Here is a 20316-nt window from a genome sequence, read left to right as displayed (position 1 = left end):
TAACTGAAAATCGTACGGATTTAATTTTAGTTGCGCCATCTATGTGTTAGGCTGGCAACTTTTCAATACATCTGTGGACTAAAGATTTCAATAATCTCTACATACTTTTTTTGGTATCATTTTTTGTATTCAAAGTTTTTTCTCACTTCTAGGGTTTGAGATGACAAATGATTTTATGTTTCTTTATTTACTTTCACAAATAGAAACTACTGCTAGAAACTAGTTGTACACATTTACGTTTTCTTAAATAATACTATATCAACTATGAATTGGCTGCTAAAAACCCACTCGCCTTTTTTGTCAAAAAATTAAAAAACGCAACCAATAACTTCTCAATAAAATGTCAATTATAATTTGTCAATAAAAATTATCTCAAATAAGTGCTCCCACACTCATAACTGTCAGCTAAGAGTTAAAAAGTGTATAAATTATGTACATGAATAAACATTTAAAAACCTGCTTTTTATATCGTCATAAACTTCGCCGATTAGTAACTAATCCAAGCGCGATACTGCTAAATAAATGGTCATTCGCTCTAATCGATTATGACACTTATGTCTTATAGGGGCTTATACATACATATATTAAGTACTCTGTGGGACCGCATTGACGTGCACGGTGTACAACCGAAAATGACCAAATGTGCTGTAATGATGACCATAAATTTATTATAAATTAAATAGCTGTTGCAAAGAGCTTAAGCGAGGTGGCCACAGTTCAGTAAACGGTGGCTGCGGTAGCTTTTTGAAAGGCGACTCCATTTGCACTTGAGTCGAGTTAGAATTTTGTTGATGAGAAAAATCATTATTTTATATACATATATAGAGTATGTATATTAGGGTGTTTTTTTAACTATTAATTTTTTTCAGTCCCGTCACGAAATTTCCTTGGAAATACGCTAAAAAAATTCCCTGAAAATTTTAGCCCTTAATATTAACATTAAGAACTGGCATCGCTTTGACTTTAGACGCATATTTCTCAGAACTGTTCACTCTACAAAAGTGCCCAGTGCAACAAAGTCGTAACTCACACCGGCGAGGTAGTACGGGGCTCTAAACCCGATTTTACCAAGAATTTCGCATTTTTTTGTATATATCTCGTAAATGACAGGAGCATGGAAAAAATGTTCATCACAAACTTGTAGGAAATTTTATTGGCTATAAAAAAGGTTCGAGGTTTAAATCGCTATCATTAATACTTCTCGAGATATTCGGCTTTTTAAGTAAGGCTTTATAGAATTTTTATAGTATAGTATTAAAAAATCTATGTAAACGCCGTAGACAATGGTATGGTCCAAAAAACACATTGCCGATTTTTAAGATTTGATTACAAGAGTTTTATAATTTGGCTTCGAAAAAGAGTTTAATAGTCCAAGTGTGATCTTGTAGATGAGCCATTGAACCTAACCTAATCTAATTCTATGTTTTGAAATTTATGATTTTTTTTTTGTAAATTTTGTTATTATTTACCAAAATAATGGTACTTTTCTTGTTTCATATCTCAATAATTTCACATCATATCTGTGTTACAAATCATTCTTAAGTCTGAAAATATCAAACCATCAGCAAGTGCAAGCTATTGCATGTGGGTATAAAAATTTTGCTCGCGCTATAAGAGGCCAATTAGAATTGCATTCCATTTAATGGCGACAAAATTTTTGCACGCTTGCATATTATGCAGCACCCGGCGTTCATTTGATAGAAAGAAGCATGGTGGACGAATTGGTGAAGGCTTTGGTGGCTGCTTGCTTGGTTGCTTGGCATTAGCCAAGTTCATTAGCACGTTATGTGGCGTTGTTTGCATTTGTTTTTGCAGCGCTTTCGATTGCTACTTCGACTATAATTACTTTGTTGGCGTATTTATCATTATGGGAGACATTCTTTGCATTTCTGGCGAATTTTGGATTTCAACTTTCGAGTTATTTATTGAAAAAAAGCCACGAAGAGTGGAATTTTTCGGCTTTTATTAAGAAATAGTTGTGAACAGGTGAAAGTCTACTAACCGTTAATTTGGAACTGTTTACAAGTTTAATTTATAAATGAGCATTTTTATTTTCTTCGGGTTGTCTCTAATACTCAAAATGTGGCAGATTAAACATATTTTCTTATTAAGAATGAAAGAAATTGAGCTTCCCAAACGTTTTTAGTTGCCAAAGCTTATTGAGCTTGAGGTCTTCAAGTCCATAAGTAATGAGTAATTGATCTTCTAAATCCCATTTTTAGAATGGATTGATAGTTATACAATAATTTCTCAAATATCTTCTTGGTTCTGGAGAATAAATAATATCTAAATCCACATTTTCTTATATGACTGTTGTTGTTGTTGGTGTAAATATATGTATAAATTCAGCCAAATGTTCTACATCATGAAAGGTTTAGCTCAAAAGTATAAAGAGTATACAAATAAGACAGTTCTTGCTCACCCTAGAGATGATGAAAACAATATACAGACAATAGGTCACAAGCTTATTTGACTTGGACGACAGATTGGGTCTCGATTAGTAGAAACTTAACCAGTCGTAGCATCAGCTCATTGCCCCGCTCCTCCCACATCTTCTTCCGACCCACAACTCCCTCGACAGTGTATGGGCAGAGAAGGAGTCGCCAAAGTTCGGTTTGGCGACTCCATGATCCATAATGATCCGGCTTAAATCAAAGTGTGTGAGGATTTCCGAGCGTTCAAACACTTGTTCTTTTAGAAACCCAGATTCTCTGAGACTTTCTTTGTAAGTATGGTCTTTTCCAGAGTCTTCCACCACATAAAGACTCTATAGAACCTAATGAGCTTAATTATGATGTGGTAGATCCAGAGGACTACTTTCGGTGAGAGACCCCACATTTTGCCAACGGCTTCTCTACAGCAGTATAAGGTAATCGATGCCTTATGATGAACCATCTCGGTTCTATCTCGGTGTTATTTGGGTTGATGGCGAGGCTACTTCCGACTCAACTGCGTCAGCTCGTACATGGTACTTAAGAACTTTCCTTTGACCATAAGTCTTCTGCATAGGCAATCACCCGACAGTCACGATGCTCAAGTTTTTTAAGCTGGTCATTAACGGCCAGGATCCATAGAAGAGGAGAGAAACTTCAACTTGTGGAGTTCCTCTACTTACATTTCGTCGAGCACATGCCTTGCCCCATTTCGTTTCAATCACACTGTCGCACCGAAGACTTAAAATGAGGTGTTTAAGGTTTGATTCAACCCCAAGACCGTTCAGAGCAGTAACGGCTGCTTCTCGCACGACGTTATTGAAAGCTTAACATTTAGGAAGGTCCCAACAGCGAGTTGCTTAACCCTAATGGTTTTCTCAAGCCATGACACGATATTATACAGGGCAGTATCCAGTGACTTGCACTTACAATAAGCATGTTGCGCTCCTGATAAATGGTCCATCGGAATGCGTCTCTGTATGTACTAGTCCATTAGTCTCTCCAGAACTGATAGAAGTCGATGAAAAATTTCGTTTGGAGTCCTTTCTTAAATTTGAGGACTTTATAATAAGTTCTTTACAACAAATATTTTTATTGTAATTTTTCTTCAGTTACTTAGTCTCGAACGCCTAGACACATCTACATACATATATTTAAGTTAAAGATATTCCAAGATAATTAATGCATGTCACCACTACTATGATTTTGACAGAGAATACTAAGAATTATGTGCTATTCAAAAACATTTTTACTTGAATCGGAGTCACCAACTTATTGTACATCGAAGTTTCAGGAAAGCTTTGTGATCATATCCTATAGAATCTAATCATTAACGGTGAATTTTTGTGAATATAGTTGTCTAATGGTTTTTAGTAAACCACCGAGTCTAATCTCGAATAAAAATCCGGTCCGTTCTGTCTTATTAAAACCGACTATCTCCAATAAATGGTATTGTGGTGGATTCAGGATTTGTCCGTCGTTGCGCCAAGGAACTGACAATTGCAATTAACCTCGGAAACTATGACCTCAGTTGTCTTTAGTTTATCCGTTCGACATGGATGATCTATTGCCCAGTTGATCATGCGCTTCTCTACTCACACATCTAATTTCATTATTGATTAGGTAGTTTAATCCACTACTATTAAACACGGTTCAGAGATCTCGTAGATACTAAAAAGTGTTACTATCAGTCAAAAGTATGTAAGTACGGTTATCGGCCATACCACTGTAATATAATCTAAAATTGTGTTCCAAACTCTCAAGATTAAGAGTTATTTTAGTCAAAAGCAACTTCTCCTCCCAATCCATCAGCCATTTGGAGATGCCATTTGGATTGTCGAACGCTTTCTGCTTTTATCTTGTCTCACCACTTTCCTCACATTATTTTTGACTTTACAACAACAATATGTGAGATACCGAGAAAGATGTTTTAACTGCGATTCATTTATTATTTTATTGCGAACGCGGTGAGACAATTTTTCATAGTTCATTCGTTTCTATGCTCATTCGCTTCAGTGATTATGGATTTTTTAAATGCGCCGCAAAGCATTTCGGCAAAGTACGCAATGCCGACGAAAAAGGCGTGGCCGCCCGGAACGCCGCACAATGCGTGGAGCAATGTGGCGGCGGCGGCTGTGGCGTTGACGGCGATGGCTTTGACTTCCCCGATGTGGATGATGATATTGCGATTGTGGTTGCGATTGCTGCGGTGCACGTCGAATTGTCCGTATGGTTATATGCACTGTGGCTGCAAAAATGGCAAAAACGTACACGCGCATTCGTGAACGCAGAAATATGAAAGGCATACAAACATATATGTATATGGTATATATATATTTATATATATACATATATCTATTTTTAAGTATGCCTGTGTGTGGGCTATTTATAACGTTGTGCATATTTATTTTGAAAAAAAAAAAACGCAAAGAAGGTGAAGCATGGAAACTTGCATAAAATGCATGACCACAACAAAACGGGCAAAAAACTCTATATTCATTTATGAGTAAGCAGTTGGCGGAAAAGAAGAAAAGTAGAAAAAATATGGAGAAGCATGTGGCGTGCCTATGCGGCAAGGAACGTTGCACGTCAGAATTGAGGAACGCCATTATGAGTTTTTGCAACATTTATGAGCGTGCGCAGCGCTGAATATGCCATTTTTTTTTTAATGAAATATACATACATGTGAATATAAAATAAGAACAAGTAAGGAAGTGATAAGTTCGGGTGCAATCGATGCTAGTATACCCTTCACATATGCATTTATTATAGCATAAAATCATTGACAGAGGACTTTATCTCGATTTCGTTAGGTCAGTTTGTATGGCAGCTAAGTATGTTATATAGTGCTTTGATCTTGAAAATATCTTCGAAGATTATAGCCTCTACCTTAACAATAATTTCTGCCAAGTTTTCTCAAACAAAAAAGTTTTTCATATAAGAATTTGATTTCGATCGTTCAGTCTGCATGGCAACTAAATGTTATAGTGATCCGATCTGAAGCATTTCTTGGAAGTTTACAGCATTGCCTTCATCAATAATGCTTAACAATTTTCTTGAAGATATCTCGACAGATGAAGAAGCTTGCCATATAAGCATTATATTCCGATCGTTCAGTTTGTAAGGCAGCTATATGTTATAACGGTTTGATATCAGCGGTTTCAGCTAATGAGCAGCCTTTTGAAGAGAAAAGAAGGTGTGACAAATTTTATATCGATATCTCAAAAGCTGAGGAATTAGTTCGCCGATATACAGCCAGACATGTACAGACGGACATGACTAAATCACCTCAGCTCGTCATACTAATAATTTAGATATATGTATGTACATATGTATATTTTATATCGTTTCCATCTGGGTGTAAAAAACATTGTAGCAAACTTAATATACCCTGTTCAGGGTATAAATATATAACATATGTTGGTATGTACATGAACGAGGTTAGGAGGAACCGCTCTAGAGTTTTGGGGATTATAGTCAAAATATTCATAAAATTTTTGTTCGAGAGATCCCCAATTTATTGTTAGAATACTTTTTGATATCCATTTGTGGTGAAGGTGTTGTGCATATTAATAGGAATAGCAAGATCATGACAGTTTTTGACAATTTTTTAAACTTAAAGTTAGTCTCTTTTCTAAAAATCGTTTTTCCAATTATTTCAAAATTATTTTTGTATGGAGTTGCCACCTAACTTCAAAAAAAAATTTCGATTTTAATTATTAGTTAAGTTAGTTGTAACACTGTTAAATTAAAAGCTTTATAGCAATGTTTAAACATTTATAGAGTTGCCACCGGATTTAAAATAAGAGATTAATGATATTTATTTAAAATTTAAATTTTGCAAATATGTAGTAGTAGAAGCTTCATAGCAAACTTGGCACCATTATTATTTTTTAGAGTTGCCACCTGATTTTAAACAGCAAATTTTGTTTGCTTAAAAGTTAAATTTTTTCTATTGACCTTTAGCTCCAAAGTAAACGTAGTTTCAAAATAAATTTTTATGGAGTTGGCACCCGACTTAAAATAATACACTGCTGAAATTAGTTATATGAGTGATCGGAAACTTGCAAATACTTTTTAGATAACCGTAGTGACCTTCTTCATGGTATAGAGTGAAATGAAACTCATTATTTACTAGATTTGAAGGCAACTGACAAGTAGTGGCACAAAATTTTTACATTTGACTTGTTACGTCGAGAAATCTTCCGATTAGGGCCTATGAGTTTTAATACATATCATTTTCCCAGAAGATATCTCTTTAACTTAGAACAGAACAACTCTTTATGCTCGATTACTTAACAAGTGAATTTTATAATAAATAACATACCTTTCAGGTATCTCTCGTACCGATAAGGTTTTCCTTTCAAATTCAAATAAGTGAAGGTATAAATATACTCCAGCAAAGTTCGCATGGCCTTGCCTTTATGGCAATTGTGCCAAACGCGGACTGACATTTTTATTTGAAAAAAGAAAATAGTGAGACAATTTTTATTTATTATGAAAATAGAGGCCCTAATTTTTAAGGTTTACGCAATCTCTATGTAATCTCTGATTATTTTGACACATTGTCACAATATGTTTGTTAAATATCTATGTTCGTTCGACAGTGTTTCCACGCTCTTCATCCGTCCGTCTAGTAAAGGTCGCAAAAGAAAAGCAGAAGCTTATAACAAGTGTGCGGAAAATTGGATTTAACATTGGCTTGAGGCTTATTTTTAAGGCAATAATAAAAACTACGTTTTGTAATTCTGAGTCAAATTCTATCAGATTGTATTTCCTTTTCCATATCAGTCCGGACTCAAACTCTGAAACTGTTATTTAAAACGAAAGCGGGATAAAGTGATATCAAAATAATCAAAAGATTACTGACTTAGATTCGAAACTAATATATAGACCGTTCTCGTGGCAGTCACGTCTACATAACCTGAACGGACTTAGGTTAACAATTGGCCGGCCATCATTGTACAAAACTGAAAACCAAAAGATAATTAAAATTGTGCCTTAAATTATAATCCTTAATGATTTGGAAGTCAAAGATCAATCATCACAACGAAAGCTCTCAGAGAAACCAGACGGAGGATCTTGTCCTCCTTTTGAAAATATTGTAGTTGCCGAAAACTAATTTTGGTAGGAGCAGAACCATAAGTTAGATGCCTATTATATATTATTAGTGAGGCCATCGAAAAGAAAAACTCGTGTTTGAACTATAATTTAGCAAAACGCTTCGCAGGTAATATACATAGAAATTTGCATAGGTGTTTAATTTCCCTTCCTGCCAGCTTGGTGGGATGTCTAAAGGTATGCGCTCCCAAGTGTTTAAGTCTTAATGACTCCAACCTCTTCCTGGAAGACAATGCAATAGTCAGGAAGTCTGAAGCTGGAGTTGATAGAGAGCTCTTGACAGTAAACTCCTCCACCAACTTCCACCACAAGATTTTACCCATCCGTAAAGAAGCCCAGTGCCCATCTCCGCCAGAGTTCGGTTTGACAACTCATTGATCTAAGTGATCCGACATAAAGTCAAAGTGAGTGAGGATTTTCGAGTGCTCAGACACGTGTTATTTTAGAAACCTAGACTCTCTGAGTCTGATAGCAACTTCTGCAGGAATACACCTTCCGACGATGGCTACGGCCACTCGATTGTCTTTGCAAGTGTGGTCTTTTCCAGAATCCTCCACCGCATAAAGACTGCATAGAATATAATAAACTTGACTAAGGTTCTATGAGTAGAAGCCTGGTATTAGATATAAAACTCTACACTCGACGGAATTCAATGGTTGAAACAACTGGACTATTTAAGAAAACCATTTCTTCTCTTTGGCAGAGCAATCCAAAGAGAACACATTTTGGAAAGTTACTCATAAATAATTCGGAGAGGTCTAAAATGCATTTGTCCAATTAATCAATTCCTACAAATAGAATAAGCTTAATGTCATTCAATAATCTTATACTGTGGTAAATGTACTTTTTCTAAGTTCTTTATATTTTTCTTTACTGGTCTTTCTTTTAATCGGTGTGGACCCACTGTTCTCCATACAATAGAAACAACAATATATTTTGTTACATTTTTAACAAGGGGGCAATAAGTCGGCGCTGGTCTGTTGAGAGCCGGTGCCTAACACAAAAAAAAAAATAAAGAAAAACGGCAGAATATGAAAAAATGCATGAATATTTTAAAAAAGAGAAGTAAGAATGTGCTTGAACGATGGCGTATTATTAAATATGGCGGCTAGCCACAATATATGCGCACATACTGCATGTTTATATGCATAGTTCTATGTACGTAGGTATACAGCCGCATATGCATACCTAACCTGCAGCACTCATATGCCAACGCTTTTGTTTTTTTCTACTTCTCTTAACTTTTTTTTACTTCTTTCTGTTTCATATATATTTTCGCATTTAAATTTTTTATACTCTGCATGCTATTTCTTTCGCTGCTTTTTTTTAATGCCGAGCGCCGCAACTTGGCGTTGCACCACGAGACTTTCGGCTTCAACGCTGGTTGGATGGAGTGTGTGTGCTTTTATGGAAACATGCACACTTGCGGTGTGCCATGCATTTTTTATTTATGCACATGCTTGCTATACTATTCTTTAGCATATGTTTGTGGAAAACGGTGTTGTGCATATTAATGGGAACAGCAAGATAATGAAGTTTTTAAAAAAAATTTTTGAATTAAAGATAAATATTGTTGTAAAAATCTTTCTAACAATTATTTTAAAATTATTACTGAATGGAGTTGCCACCTCACTTTAAATAAAAAAACTTTTGAATTTGAATTATAAGTTAAGTGAGTTGTAAAACTATTGAATTAAAAACTTTATAGCATGCTTTAAATTTTTTGGAGTTGCCACCCGATTTGTAATAAGATGTTATTGAAATTTAATTAAAAAATAAATTTTGCGAAGATGTATAGCAAAAGTTCCAATGCAAACGTGGTACGAAAATTATTTTTCAGAGTTGCCACCTGATTTGGGACAACATATTGGTAAAATTTTATTAAAGTAAAACATTTGCCTGTTGGCTACTAGTGCCAAAATAAACGTATTTTGAAAAGTAATTTTTATGGAGTGGCCACCTAACTTAAAACAAAAAAAAACTTTTGAATATTAATTATACTTGTAAGTTACATAGTTGTAAACTGTCTAATTAAAAGCTTTATAGCATGCTTAACATTTTTATAGAGGTGCCACCCGATTTAAAATATAAATTTATTGAAAGTTAATTAAAAGTTAAATTTGGTAAAGAAGACTATTTTTAGAGTTGCCACCTATTTTTAAAACAACGTGTTGGTAAAAGTTGCTTAAACGTTAATACTTGTCTATTTTCGTCTAGCTTTGAAGCAAACGTACTTTCAAAATTAATTTGTATGGATTTGCCACCTGACTTAATATAAAACGTTTCTGAAATTAAATGATTATACGGAAACTTGCAAAATTGTAGAACTAAAAGTTAAAAAAAAAAAATTGGTTGTAATGGAGTTGCCACCCGATTTGAAAAGAGAAATTATTGAAATTTAATTAAAAGTTAAATTTTGAATATACATATGTACATATGTATTAGTGATCGCTTCATAGCAAACTTAATACCAATATTATGTTTTAGAGTTGCCACCTGATTTTAAAAAACACATTTTGCAAAATTTGCTTAAAATTTTAAATTTCTCTATTAACTACCAGCTTCAAAGTAAACGTAGTTTCAAAAGTAATTTTTACGGAGTTGCCATCTGATTTAAAATAAAATCTTTCTGAAATTGTGTAACCGGTCGGAAACTTGCACAACTGTAGAATTAAAATTTTTAAAATAAATTTGGCTCGCGAAATATTTATGGAGTTGCCACCTATGAAGAGAAAATAATTTTTAAAATTCAATAATAATTGATTATTTGTAAAACTATGAATGAAAAAACTTTAAATTCTTGTAAAGAGTAGAAGTTAAAAACAAATTAGAACTGAGTTGCCACCTTTATTAATATTTTAATAACATTATTAATGTAAACATTAAAAAAAAAATAGTAAGGGTATGAATGACTGCATAAGACAATTTTTGAAGCCTCTATAACACAGTGTACCAATTAATATGCTCAAAACTGTATCTGCAATGTTAAAACTACAATAAAAAAACGTATAATGAGGGCCTTAGAATAAATGCACACAAGGCATTTACTTGTTGTACTAGTTCTTTGCACTATTTTGCGCTTTTTTCTATACTCTGTTACCCCTTTCATGTCTATGTGGCGTTTTCCCTAGTGCTTATAAGGCTAAGCGAAAGTCTTAGGTGTGAGTAGGAGTGTCTTTTGTACTGCTGTAAGCTTTATAGCTAAAAAAATATGGTGAAATGATATTAAAAGGTTTTGGCTTGCCTGATCCAATGTTTAGAACGTCACCTGAGCCTAGCATTATTTCAACTATGCATTTATTTATTAATTTAATTATTTAAAGTTCGTTAGTTGACTTAATTATATTAATTATAATTATAATTTTATGCCTATACGATAGCCTGCGATAGCAACTCGGTGCCAGAGACGAGCTTCCTCGCTGGTTGACCGCCATTAAACTTAATACAAGTGTTTTCTACAGCATAATTATACCCTAAACATACAAAACATTCGAAAGGAAACGGCGGAGACACAATAAAATCCCTATCGGATAGGTGTGACGATCAGAGTCGATTTAGCCGTGTTCATCTGCCTGTCTATCTGTATGTTTGAGGGTTGGGTGAGGTGATAGGATTCTTAGAAAGTGTGAAAGTTTCATGGTTAGAAAAATCATGTGGTGGACGCGTCCGTTCCCTTCGAAGAGGAGGACTGTCAAGCGATTGAGGCGAAAGGTTCAACCTGTTAGACAGTCCAATTCAGCCAAAGTGTCACAGCTTAGGTATGAACTTAGTTGCGGGATGAGGCAATAAGAGGAAATGTTGGTAAAACAAGAGGAGTGGAGAAGTTTTGTGGCGGAAAAAAGGAATGACCCCTGAGGTCAGGCTTACACAAGTGGAATTTGCCGGGTTCATAAGAGGGAGGATATTAAATCTGTTATCGTCGTGGAGAGAGTGTGTGGGGGTTCTGTTAGTAGGGGTTTTGTTAGGTGCATTCTTTCATAGGTCGCAGATGCAGGTACTTCCCGCACAAAAGATACATGTTTCTCCATTACATGATGGTCCTCAAGTTTCCTGAAGTCCCCTGATATAATCAGGACCGATCCTCGTTCTTACCGGGGCATCATACTCCTTCCAATACTTTCAAAAGTACTTCTTCCGCAGCTTACGCGGGGTATGTGGTGGGATAAGCAGTATAGGTTCAGGAAAGGATGCAGTATAGAGTATGCATGGTTTTATGTTCAGAATGTTGTTAGGGAATATGTCCTTGCTGGGATAGAGTGGTGCTGGAGGAGCTTGACTGTCTAAAAATTACTCTTTGGCAAAGCTACTTTTCGGACAGAAAGGCCTCTCTAGTCGGCATGAAATGAAAATGTGGAGATCTAAGTAAATGTTATGGGTATGTGGACGACCTTCTACTCCTTTTTTCGATGGATGCGATGCAGGCTGCACCCCCCCTTGACCTGATTGTCATACAGCGTGCTGTTGCATACAGGCTTAGAAGGGACTTGAGTGCGTTGCTGCAGAAATATTGGATTTCCGATGAAGACGTGGAGAGGGAGGGCTATATGTGAAGCAAGAGGCTTCTAGATGATAGGGTCGGTTGTAAGGGGGGAAAGATCGTTGGGACAATAGTCCTAAAGGTCGGGTGACTGACGAGTACATCCGAGACATTAGGTTTGTTGAGGGTATTCCATACTACTGATTCTATCTGAGTTTGAGTTTGTGGGGCATGGGCCTCTGAAAGCTTTTTGGTCAAGGAATGTATTCGTACATTAGGGATCTGTGTGGTATAGGGTACAGCTGAACTGATGGATGCGGTGTGATTTTCACTAGTCGGCATGCCACAACAGTTACGGTCGTTTTCGGGTGAATTGTTTTGGCGACTAAGGCGTTTAACTGAGTATTAAGTTAGCTTCATGTGTAAAAGATTGGTACGTATGGAGACCAACTCCTGATCACCAATCCAGAGCAGTGTGAAAGATCAACTGGTAGTAGTTTCAGCTGCGATATAGGACCGGGGAGTTCTGGTACGGCGAGGAGCAGGAGCCCTACGACTGAGGAGCGGACTGGTCCCTCGGAGAGTATCCTGATGGTTGTGATTAAAACACGAATGCGAGAAAAACGGACACTTTGTCAGCTGAATATGTGATTACATTACAACAGGGTGTCGGACCCAAAGTAGGGCAGAAGTTTTAGATGGGCCTCGAACCCTACCAAAAGTAGAATCACTAAAGCTGGGAGCTGCCATATAAACTGACCGATCAAAATCATGTTATTTTATGGATATCTTTCCATTCGTGAAGGGTATTTGAGTTTCGGTTCAACCGAAGTTAACGTTTTTGCTTGCTTTAATTAACTCCAGTCGCATAAAAATGTATTTAGAGCAGTTGCTAAAATCCATAAAATAAAATCGACACCAAATTTATTAAAAACATATGTGGGTAATAACAATTTCGGAATATCGTCTCAAAAAACAATAAGAAATTCATGCTACACTCGCCACCTCGCCATATTTCTATTTATATAGAGATATATTATATTATATTAATACATTTATGACTGTGTGTGTGTGTGTGAGTGTCTATATGTACCTAAGTGGGCATATAAATATAATAACCCCAATTAACTCATTCATATGACGGACAAGTGCAAGCCAAGGCGGATGCTGAATACTATAACTTCTTATGTACCATGCACCCTATACACATGCAACAAACGCGTACACACACAACAAACATATACACATACAAATACACAAGTAATGCTGCACTCTGGCAACTACCGAAGAAAATGGATAGATTTCTCATTTCATTTTTGACGTCTTCATGTTGATGATGATACTGAAATGTTTGCTGTTGTTGTTGGCGTTATGACTCCTGTCGCTTGTTGTCAACAGCTATGTTGTTGTTGCTGCTGTTGTTGTTTATGCTTTTGATGATGATGTTGAACGGAAATTCAATTCGCCGTCTAACATGATTGCGGCCATGTTTAATCAAATACGTGACTTGTTTTCAATTTCGTTGGACCAAACTGACTGTCTGACGGCCAACTGCACAACTGGCCAACTGACGCTCTGTAAGTTTGTAGATAGTTAAATATATGCTCAAAAGGCAAAGCATGTCTAATAAGATATATATGGACTGGTGTTTTAAGAGAGTCCTCTGAAAGTGTCTGCTTAAAACAATAATTAACCCATCCCAACCCCAATGAATACGTCCTCGTTTTACCGCGTGATTCGAGTCAATTCGCAGAGATCTTTCTATGATAGCCTACAGTCGATCAACTGGTGATCTTCTGCCAATGTTCTTGAAGCAAAACAATTTTCTCTGCTGAAGAAGTTTCTAATACAAAAATTACAAAATCCGTGTACAATCTTCCAAAAGCGCTAAAATTATTATTCCAAGAGCTCTTCAATGCAGAGTATTCGATCTTTCAGCAAGGTTTGCCACCAGCACACAAGACAAAAACCACCCAGTAGTGGCATAAGCGGTTACATGGGTTTCCTTGGGTAAAAAAGCAGCCTTTTTTAAAAAAATTTTTCTCGTATAAAAAATGAAATATATTATTAGAATTTTTTATTGTTAAATATTACTTTTTCAGAAACAGAATTTTTAATATGTTAATACCTTTGTAATACCAGTTTTTAAAATGAAGCAATTAATCGCAATTACTTACTTAATTACTTAATTGTCTAACAGACTGCTGAAACTAAGTCACCAATAAAGGTTTCACAGGAGAGGGAAGGTTTTTTATTTCATTTTTTTATGAGAAGTTAACAGAGAAACAAGTTTTGTTGAAAAGAATAAAACTTGGCAATAAATATATCACCACAAATCCCATAAATTGTTTTGCTTGACCTCTCACATGGTTTCTCAAACAGACTTTCATAATTATCCACCGAAGAGACCACGTCCAGCGCGCAGTAAAGAAAATATAGCAGCCGTAGCTGAGAATGCACACGAACACTGTGGAGGTTCGACGCCGTTCGTAGTAACTCGGACACGTATGGAACGATTTGGCGTATTTTACGTCGAGATCTTACACTAAAAGCGAACAAAATAAAGTTTGTGCAAGAACTGAAGCCGTTCTATGAGCTTTTGAAAGGTTCCAAGAAAATCTGACGTTTTCGAGATAAATTTTGTTCAGCGATAAGGCCCAGAGAAAATAATTCGAGCTGCAGAACTTAATCGAGCAAGTATGATGATATTAATATCATCGGCCTCAACACCCGCGCCGTTAGTTCTGTTTTCTCCAGACTGGACAAGGAAGCAAAGTAAATGGGTCTGACGAGGGCAAGACGAAATTTCTCCTGTCATCAAACAAACAGTCGTCGCAGTCAAAACTTTGAAGTCGTAGATAATTTAGTCTATCTTGGAATCAGTATTAACATCAACAACAACGACAATGTCGAAATTCGACGCAGAATAACTCTTGTCAACAGGTGCTACTTCAGACTTAGTAGGCAATTGAAAAGTAAAGTCCTCTCTCGACGAACAAAAGCTAAACTCTATAAGTCGCTCATAATTCCCGTCCTGCTGTATGGTGCAGAGGCTTGGGCGATGACAGCAACCGATGAGTCGACGTTACGAGTTCTCGAGAGAAAAATTCTGCGAAAGATTTATGGTCCTTTGCGCATTGGCCACGGCGAATATCGCATTCGATGGAACGATGAGCTGTATGAGATATCCGACGACATTGACTTAGTTCCTGTTGTCCGAATGAACGTAAACACTACAGCTCTGAAAGCATTCGACGCATTACCCCCCGGAGGAAACAGAGGAAGAGAAAGACCTCCACTCCGTTGGAAGGACCAGGTGGAGAGGGACCTGGCCTCGCTTGGAATATCCAATTGGCGCCACGCAGCGAAAAGCAGAAACGAGCGCTGTTGTTTACTCGGCTATAATCGCGTAAGCGGTATCTACGCCAGTAAAAAGAGAGATAACGCCCATTTCTGGCTCAATGGGTATTTAAACAAACAAAATTGCCACATTTGGGACGAGTAGCAACCTGAAAAGGTTCAAAAGCTGCATCCATTGATCCATATTTCTTCAAAAACGATGCCGGTGAGAACGTAACCATCAATGGTAACCGTTATCGTGCTATGATAACCGACTATTTGGCTCGTGATCTCATCGACATTTGGTTTCAACAAGACGGCCCCGCTTCCCATAGATCTCATCAATCAATGGATTTATTGAGAGAACTCTGCGCTGAGCAGATAATTGCACATTTTGGGCAGGACGATTGACCAACAGGATCGTGTGATATCACAAAGTTAGACTTTTTCCTGTAGGGGTATGTAAAGTATAAAGTCAATGGCGGCAATCCCGCTTCGATTCAGGCATTGGAGCAAAGCATCGCGCGTGTCACTCGCCAGATACCAGTCGAAATTCTTGAAGGAGTCATCTAAAATTGTACTCAACGTATGGACCATCCGCCATTTGAAACAGATTCGAAGAGAAAATGTTGAGCTGAGCTCAGTTTCTTCAAAATAGCTGATGCAGCTGTCCCGATCGCACAGGTTCCAGTTAAAACACGTACAGCCATTGAAACATGGACTTTGCAGCAAGCTTAAGAGTTCTCTAGACCTCTTCCGATTTACCCAGGGCCCGAAAGATCTTGCGACTGCATAGCTGCTAGCAGCTGACGAACACTTACTGATTAACAATCCATTAGTGAACTACGAGAAGCCAACAGAGCTCCTACCCGTTTCCATTCCGCAGTTATTGAGACTAAAGTACTTGTCTCTAGTCAGCTCATCAGTCTTGCAGTCTCCTTCAATATCGCCGCGGTCAAGCACCCAAACCAATCTAATCACGTGGTAACTCTATGCGCGATATAAGGAGTCCAACCATCACTTCAATAGTCTTGCGCGTACATTTGGAGAGCTGAGGGTTATTATTGGAGTGGATAGTTATCACACAGGAAATCGAAAACTGTCCGCTTACCATTGATCATAACAAAACCTAAAACTGAACTTGTGGAAATTTATCTATTCTTAGTGAAAAGTAAAGAATGGAATTTAATTTTATGAATTACTTACTTTCTTTAATTTGGTTTTTTGAGTCTGTGAGAAGTGAATCATGAACATTTTCGAAATTTTTTTAACAAACAAGATATTTTATTTGCAAAATTTCAGCTACATTCGTTGGTGCAACATTTTTGTAATATTCTTGAGAAAGACAAAACTTAAACGTTAAAAATGATTTCGTTATTCCAACCAACCATAATTTTGTTTAACCTTTTGCCTTCAAAAATGTGAGCAATTGATAAGCTAACATCATCATCTAAATAGAAAAATTTAAATATTAATAAGGTCTGAAGCAAAGTAGGTTGAACTTACGTCTTGGAAATGCTTCATATTGACATAGAACATATTAAAAACAGTTAATCGGAACGGTTCATTCGTGCTTTGTATCCACATCAACGTATATTTGCCGAAACGTACCGAGCTGTCATACCACTGCTGTTCGTAGATTCTTTCATTTATGCGGGCAGTCTGTTTCACAAGTTCATATTACAAAATTTACGTGTTTCGCAAGTTCATATAACATAATTTACGTGTTTCACAAGTTCATATAACATAATTTACGTGTTTCGCAAGTTCATATTTCATAATTTGCGTCAACAGAAGAGCAATAATCAGCAAGGTTTATACTCACCACTGTCTCCAGCATGGTACCCCACTTGGAGGCATCGTAGATCAACCAAACCTCTACGAATAATGGTATAGTGTAATTTATGATTTGCAAATTGTTTTTACCCTCGGTAATTAGAACCACATTGAAACATATGGATATAGCGATGCCCGCATCCGAGGATAATATTGAAAAATTAAACAAGTCATTCAATTCGACGGCCAAACTAAAGTTGCATGAAACGATAAGATCTATGAAGAGTTATATAAACACGTGATTAAACACATACTTATTCAGATATTGATGTATATATATGTAGTCGTGTAGCTGCTTGTAGACTCCATCCGCCTTTGTGGGATCCATGGTATCCTGCACATTCATTTCCGCCAAAAGTTTACCCAAATACTCGTAATACATACATAACTGTGAAATTAAAATCACAAATATTTGATCCCAAACGACTAGCATATGAGACGCTGCCGTAGCTAGAAACAGTTCATATACGTATATGTAGGGATAAGTAGAAACCTTATCTTTGACGCCAAACGGTAACCACGAAGCATTCACATGAAATTCTTCGCTCACAGGCGCGTCTGATTTGAAACCGTGAAATGCCATAAATTTCACAAACGGCATAAAGATGAAGCCGCACACGGAAACCGTCAAAAACGTATGGAGGTAGAAGAAACGTTTTTTTAAATAATAATGCACTTTCTCGACTTCCATATGTTGCTGCAGATGTTCGCTACGTGGAAATATACGATCGATGGCATTGTACATTTTCAAGATTTTACCACGATTTAGTCCCAACATAAAGCCACGCATCGTCATTACCAAGCCCATACCGAAAACGGCGAAGACTTCCTGTGCTTTAGTAACATCCCTGTCGTTGATGGCTATGGCAGTCTTAATGACATTACCCGTGCAGTCCACCACTGCCAGAAAAAGCCAAAAGTTTAGTATATTTGATTTCGGTATTACGAAACGTCCATTAATACGCTTAAATTCTACGTATTTAAGGCCGAGATAACGTTGATACGGATGCTCAATGGCGCAGAGATCATCGATTGCGCAAAGTTTCGATTTCGCGCCAAACCCTTCCTGCTGCGGCGCCATGCTGTCGTCGTGGAGAGGATTCAATAATGTTGACTGCCTTCGTACCAAATGAGGTTTGTGGTAAAAACGAGAAAGTAAGACTTTTATACTGAAAATAATTTCCAAAGTACAGTGAAGTCTTGATATTTGTACTTTTTGTCATAAAAAATTGCAATTTTTTTGTTGGAGTAACAAATTATTAGATTTTATTATTATTATTTTAAAAATATATTTCCATACGTGGTGCCTCTATTAGCCTTTCGTAGTGCACGTACACTTTCCTACTCCCCACGACAGTTCTGTCGCAGTGAAGAGAGTTTATGAAATGCTTGAGGTTCGATACGAACTCAAACCTTTGACATTTCCGGCTCCCTCAAAGTCTAGGAATGTCCCCACCGCATATTTCTTATGCATTGGGTTCTTTCCAGCTATGACGCAATGGCGTATAGAGCAGTGCCTACTGATCTGCCTTTACCAAAGGCATTTTGAGCCCCTAATATCGTGTTTATCGATATACTAACCCTGAATCATTTCGTGAAATTATCATTTTTAAAGCCAAGAAGTTTCATATTTCAAAAGTTCAGATTTATATACCATTAAAGTTGAAAATGACTTTTGTTATGCGAGTTTATATATTATACCAAGTACAGTCATGTTCGATTCGCTACTGCCACGCTCACTCTATTTGAACGGTGTCACTCTTCCTTTGCAAACCTTTGTAAGGCAAAAAGAGCATAACTTTTATATCTAAAGTGATATAAATGGTTAATAAGTTTACTCTGTAGACTATGTCAGCCAATTGAGTTTATGCCAGTTGTTTGTTCGTTTCGCGGCACTTGAAGTAATAAACACGCATCGAAAATAAATGTATCAGTTGTATTTTCGCTGAGCTTAGTTTGATAAAAAAGTATTCACTGTAATGCAAAAGTTATCAGTTAATTTGCTAATAGTATAAATACCCAATTTAGTTAAGAATTTTTAATCAACTATTTGCCATTATTTAATTGTGAAATTTTTTATTATTTAATTGTATTTAAAAATTCTTTTTGCGCCCCACAAGTTGGAAAGGTTTTGTAATATACGAAAATATTGCATATCTTTTGGTCATATTCTGTTAGACATAATGAAAATTATAGGGTGATTCATTTTGAGGTTCCTCACTGTTTTAGAGAAAAAACACAAAACCTTCAAACATAATGGGGAATGTTTATTAGCATTCGAGAGAACATTCTTTGGCATTTATTTTTTGAAGGTCTCAGATGGTCCATTCGGTGCGCCCAATTTTCGATGACTAGTTGGAACATTTCCGCTGAAAACCGACGAATGGCACGCTTGATGTTTTGCTCATAGGCCTGAGTGGAAGCGGGATTGCCCGCATAGACTTTAGACTTTACATATCCTCTCAAGAAAAAGTCGAATGGTGTGATATCACACGATCTTGGCGTCCGGATAAAAACCAAAATTATGTGCTTACCAAAGTGTTCTCTCAAAAAATCCATTGTTTGATGCGATGTGTGGGCCGTCGCCGCCGTCTTGTTTAAACCAGATTTCACCGATATCACGAGCTTCAATTTCAGGCATCAAATAGTCGGTTATCATGATGGGATAACGGCTGCCATAGATGGTTACGTTTTCTCCGTTAGAATTTTTAAGGAAATATGGACCGATGATTCCAATGACCCACAAACCACACCGAACCGTTGTTTTTTCTTGAAGAATTGACAGCTCTAGAATCACTTCAAGTGCTCTTCATTCCAAATGCGGCAATTTTTCTTGTTTACACATTGATACAGAAATAGTCCTCATCGCTGAACAAAATTTGGCTCAAAAGTCGAATCTTCTTGAAACTTTTTAAGAGCCTATAGAGCGCAGCGATGTCGCTTGGGAAGGTCGACTTCAGTTCTTCCACTAGTTGTATTTTGTACGCTTTCTCGGCCAAGAAATAGGTTTCAATAACGAAAATTTTCGCGCAACTATTTTTTACAAGTTTCGACGTGGCTTGACTCAGCAACAGTGCGTCGATGAACTTAGTTCAATTATTGGCGATGAAG

At 36.8% G+C, this 20316-nt stretch overlaps 1 protein-coding gene and 1 long non-coding RNA gene across 2 annotated transcripts in view; one reads left to right on the top strand and one right to left on the bottom strand.

Moving 5' to 3' along the window:
• The window catches only part of LOC120770308, a 383384-nt gene that overhangs the window by 205114 nt on the left and 157954 nt on the right, over positions 1–20316 (top strand). The window lies entirely within an intron of this gene.
• LOC120770305 (odorant receptor 88a) lies at positions 16638–18324 on the bottom strand. The gene is made up of 4 exons (XM_040097673.1): positions 17460–18324; positions 17195–17396; positions 16876–17031; positions 16638–16819 (listed from the first exon to the last, which is right to left on the bottom strand). The coding sequence occupies exons 1-4, from the start codon at positions 18284–18286 to the stop codon at positions 16769–16771; spliced, it is 1236 nt and encodes a 411-aa protein (XP_039953607.1). The 5' UTR covers positions 18287–18324; the 3' UTR covers positions 16638–16768.

This window comes from Bactrocera tryoni, chromosome 3 (assembly GCF_016617805.1).
Source record: "Bactrocera tryoni isolate S06 chromosome 3, CSIRO_BtryS06_freeze2, whole genome shotgun sequence".
NCBI lineage: Eukaryota > Metazoa > Arthropoda > Insecta > Diptera > Tephritidae > Bactrocera > Bactrocera tryoni.
This window is presented reverse-complemented; position numbering and strand designations above follow the sequence as displayed.

What these genes read in the sequence shown, in the direction of transcription:
- LOC120770305 (XM_040097673.1), bottom strand. Translation starts at nt 18,286, where the DNA reads ATGGCGCCGCAGCAGGAAGGGTTTGGCGCGAAATCGAAACTTTGCGCA. An exon ending in ATACATCAATATCTGAATAA is followed by an intron (nt 17,397 to 17,459) that starts GTATGTGTTTAA and finishes ATGCAACTTTAG; the next exon opens with TTTGGCCGTCGAATTGAATG. An exon ending in GTACCATGCTGGAGACAGTG is followed by an intron (nt 17,032 to 17,194) that starts GTGAGTATAAAC and finishes CTTGTGAAACAG; the next exon opens with ACTGCCCGCATAAATGAAAG.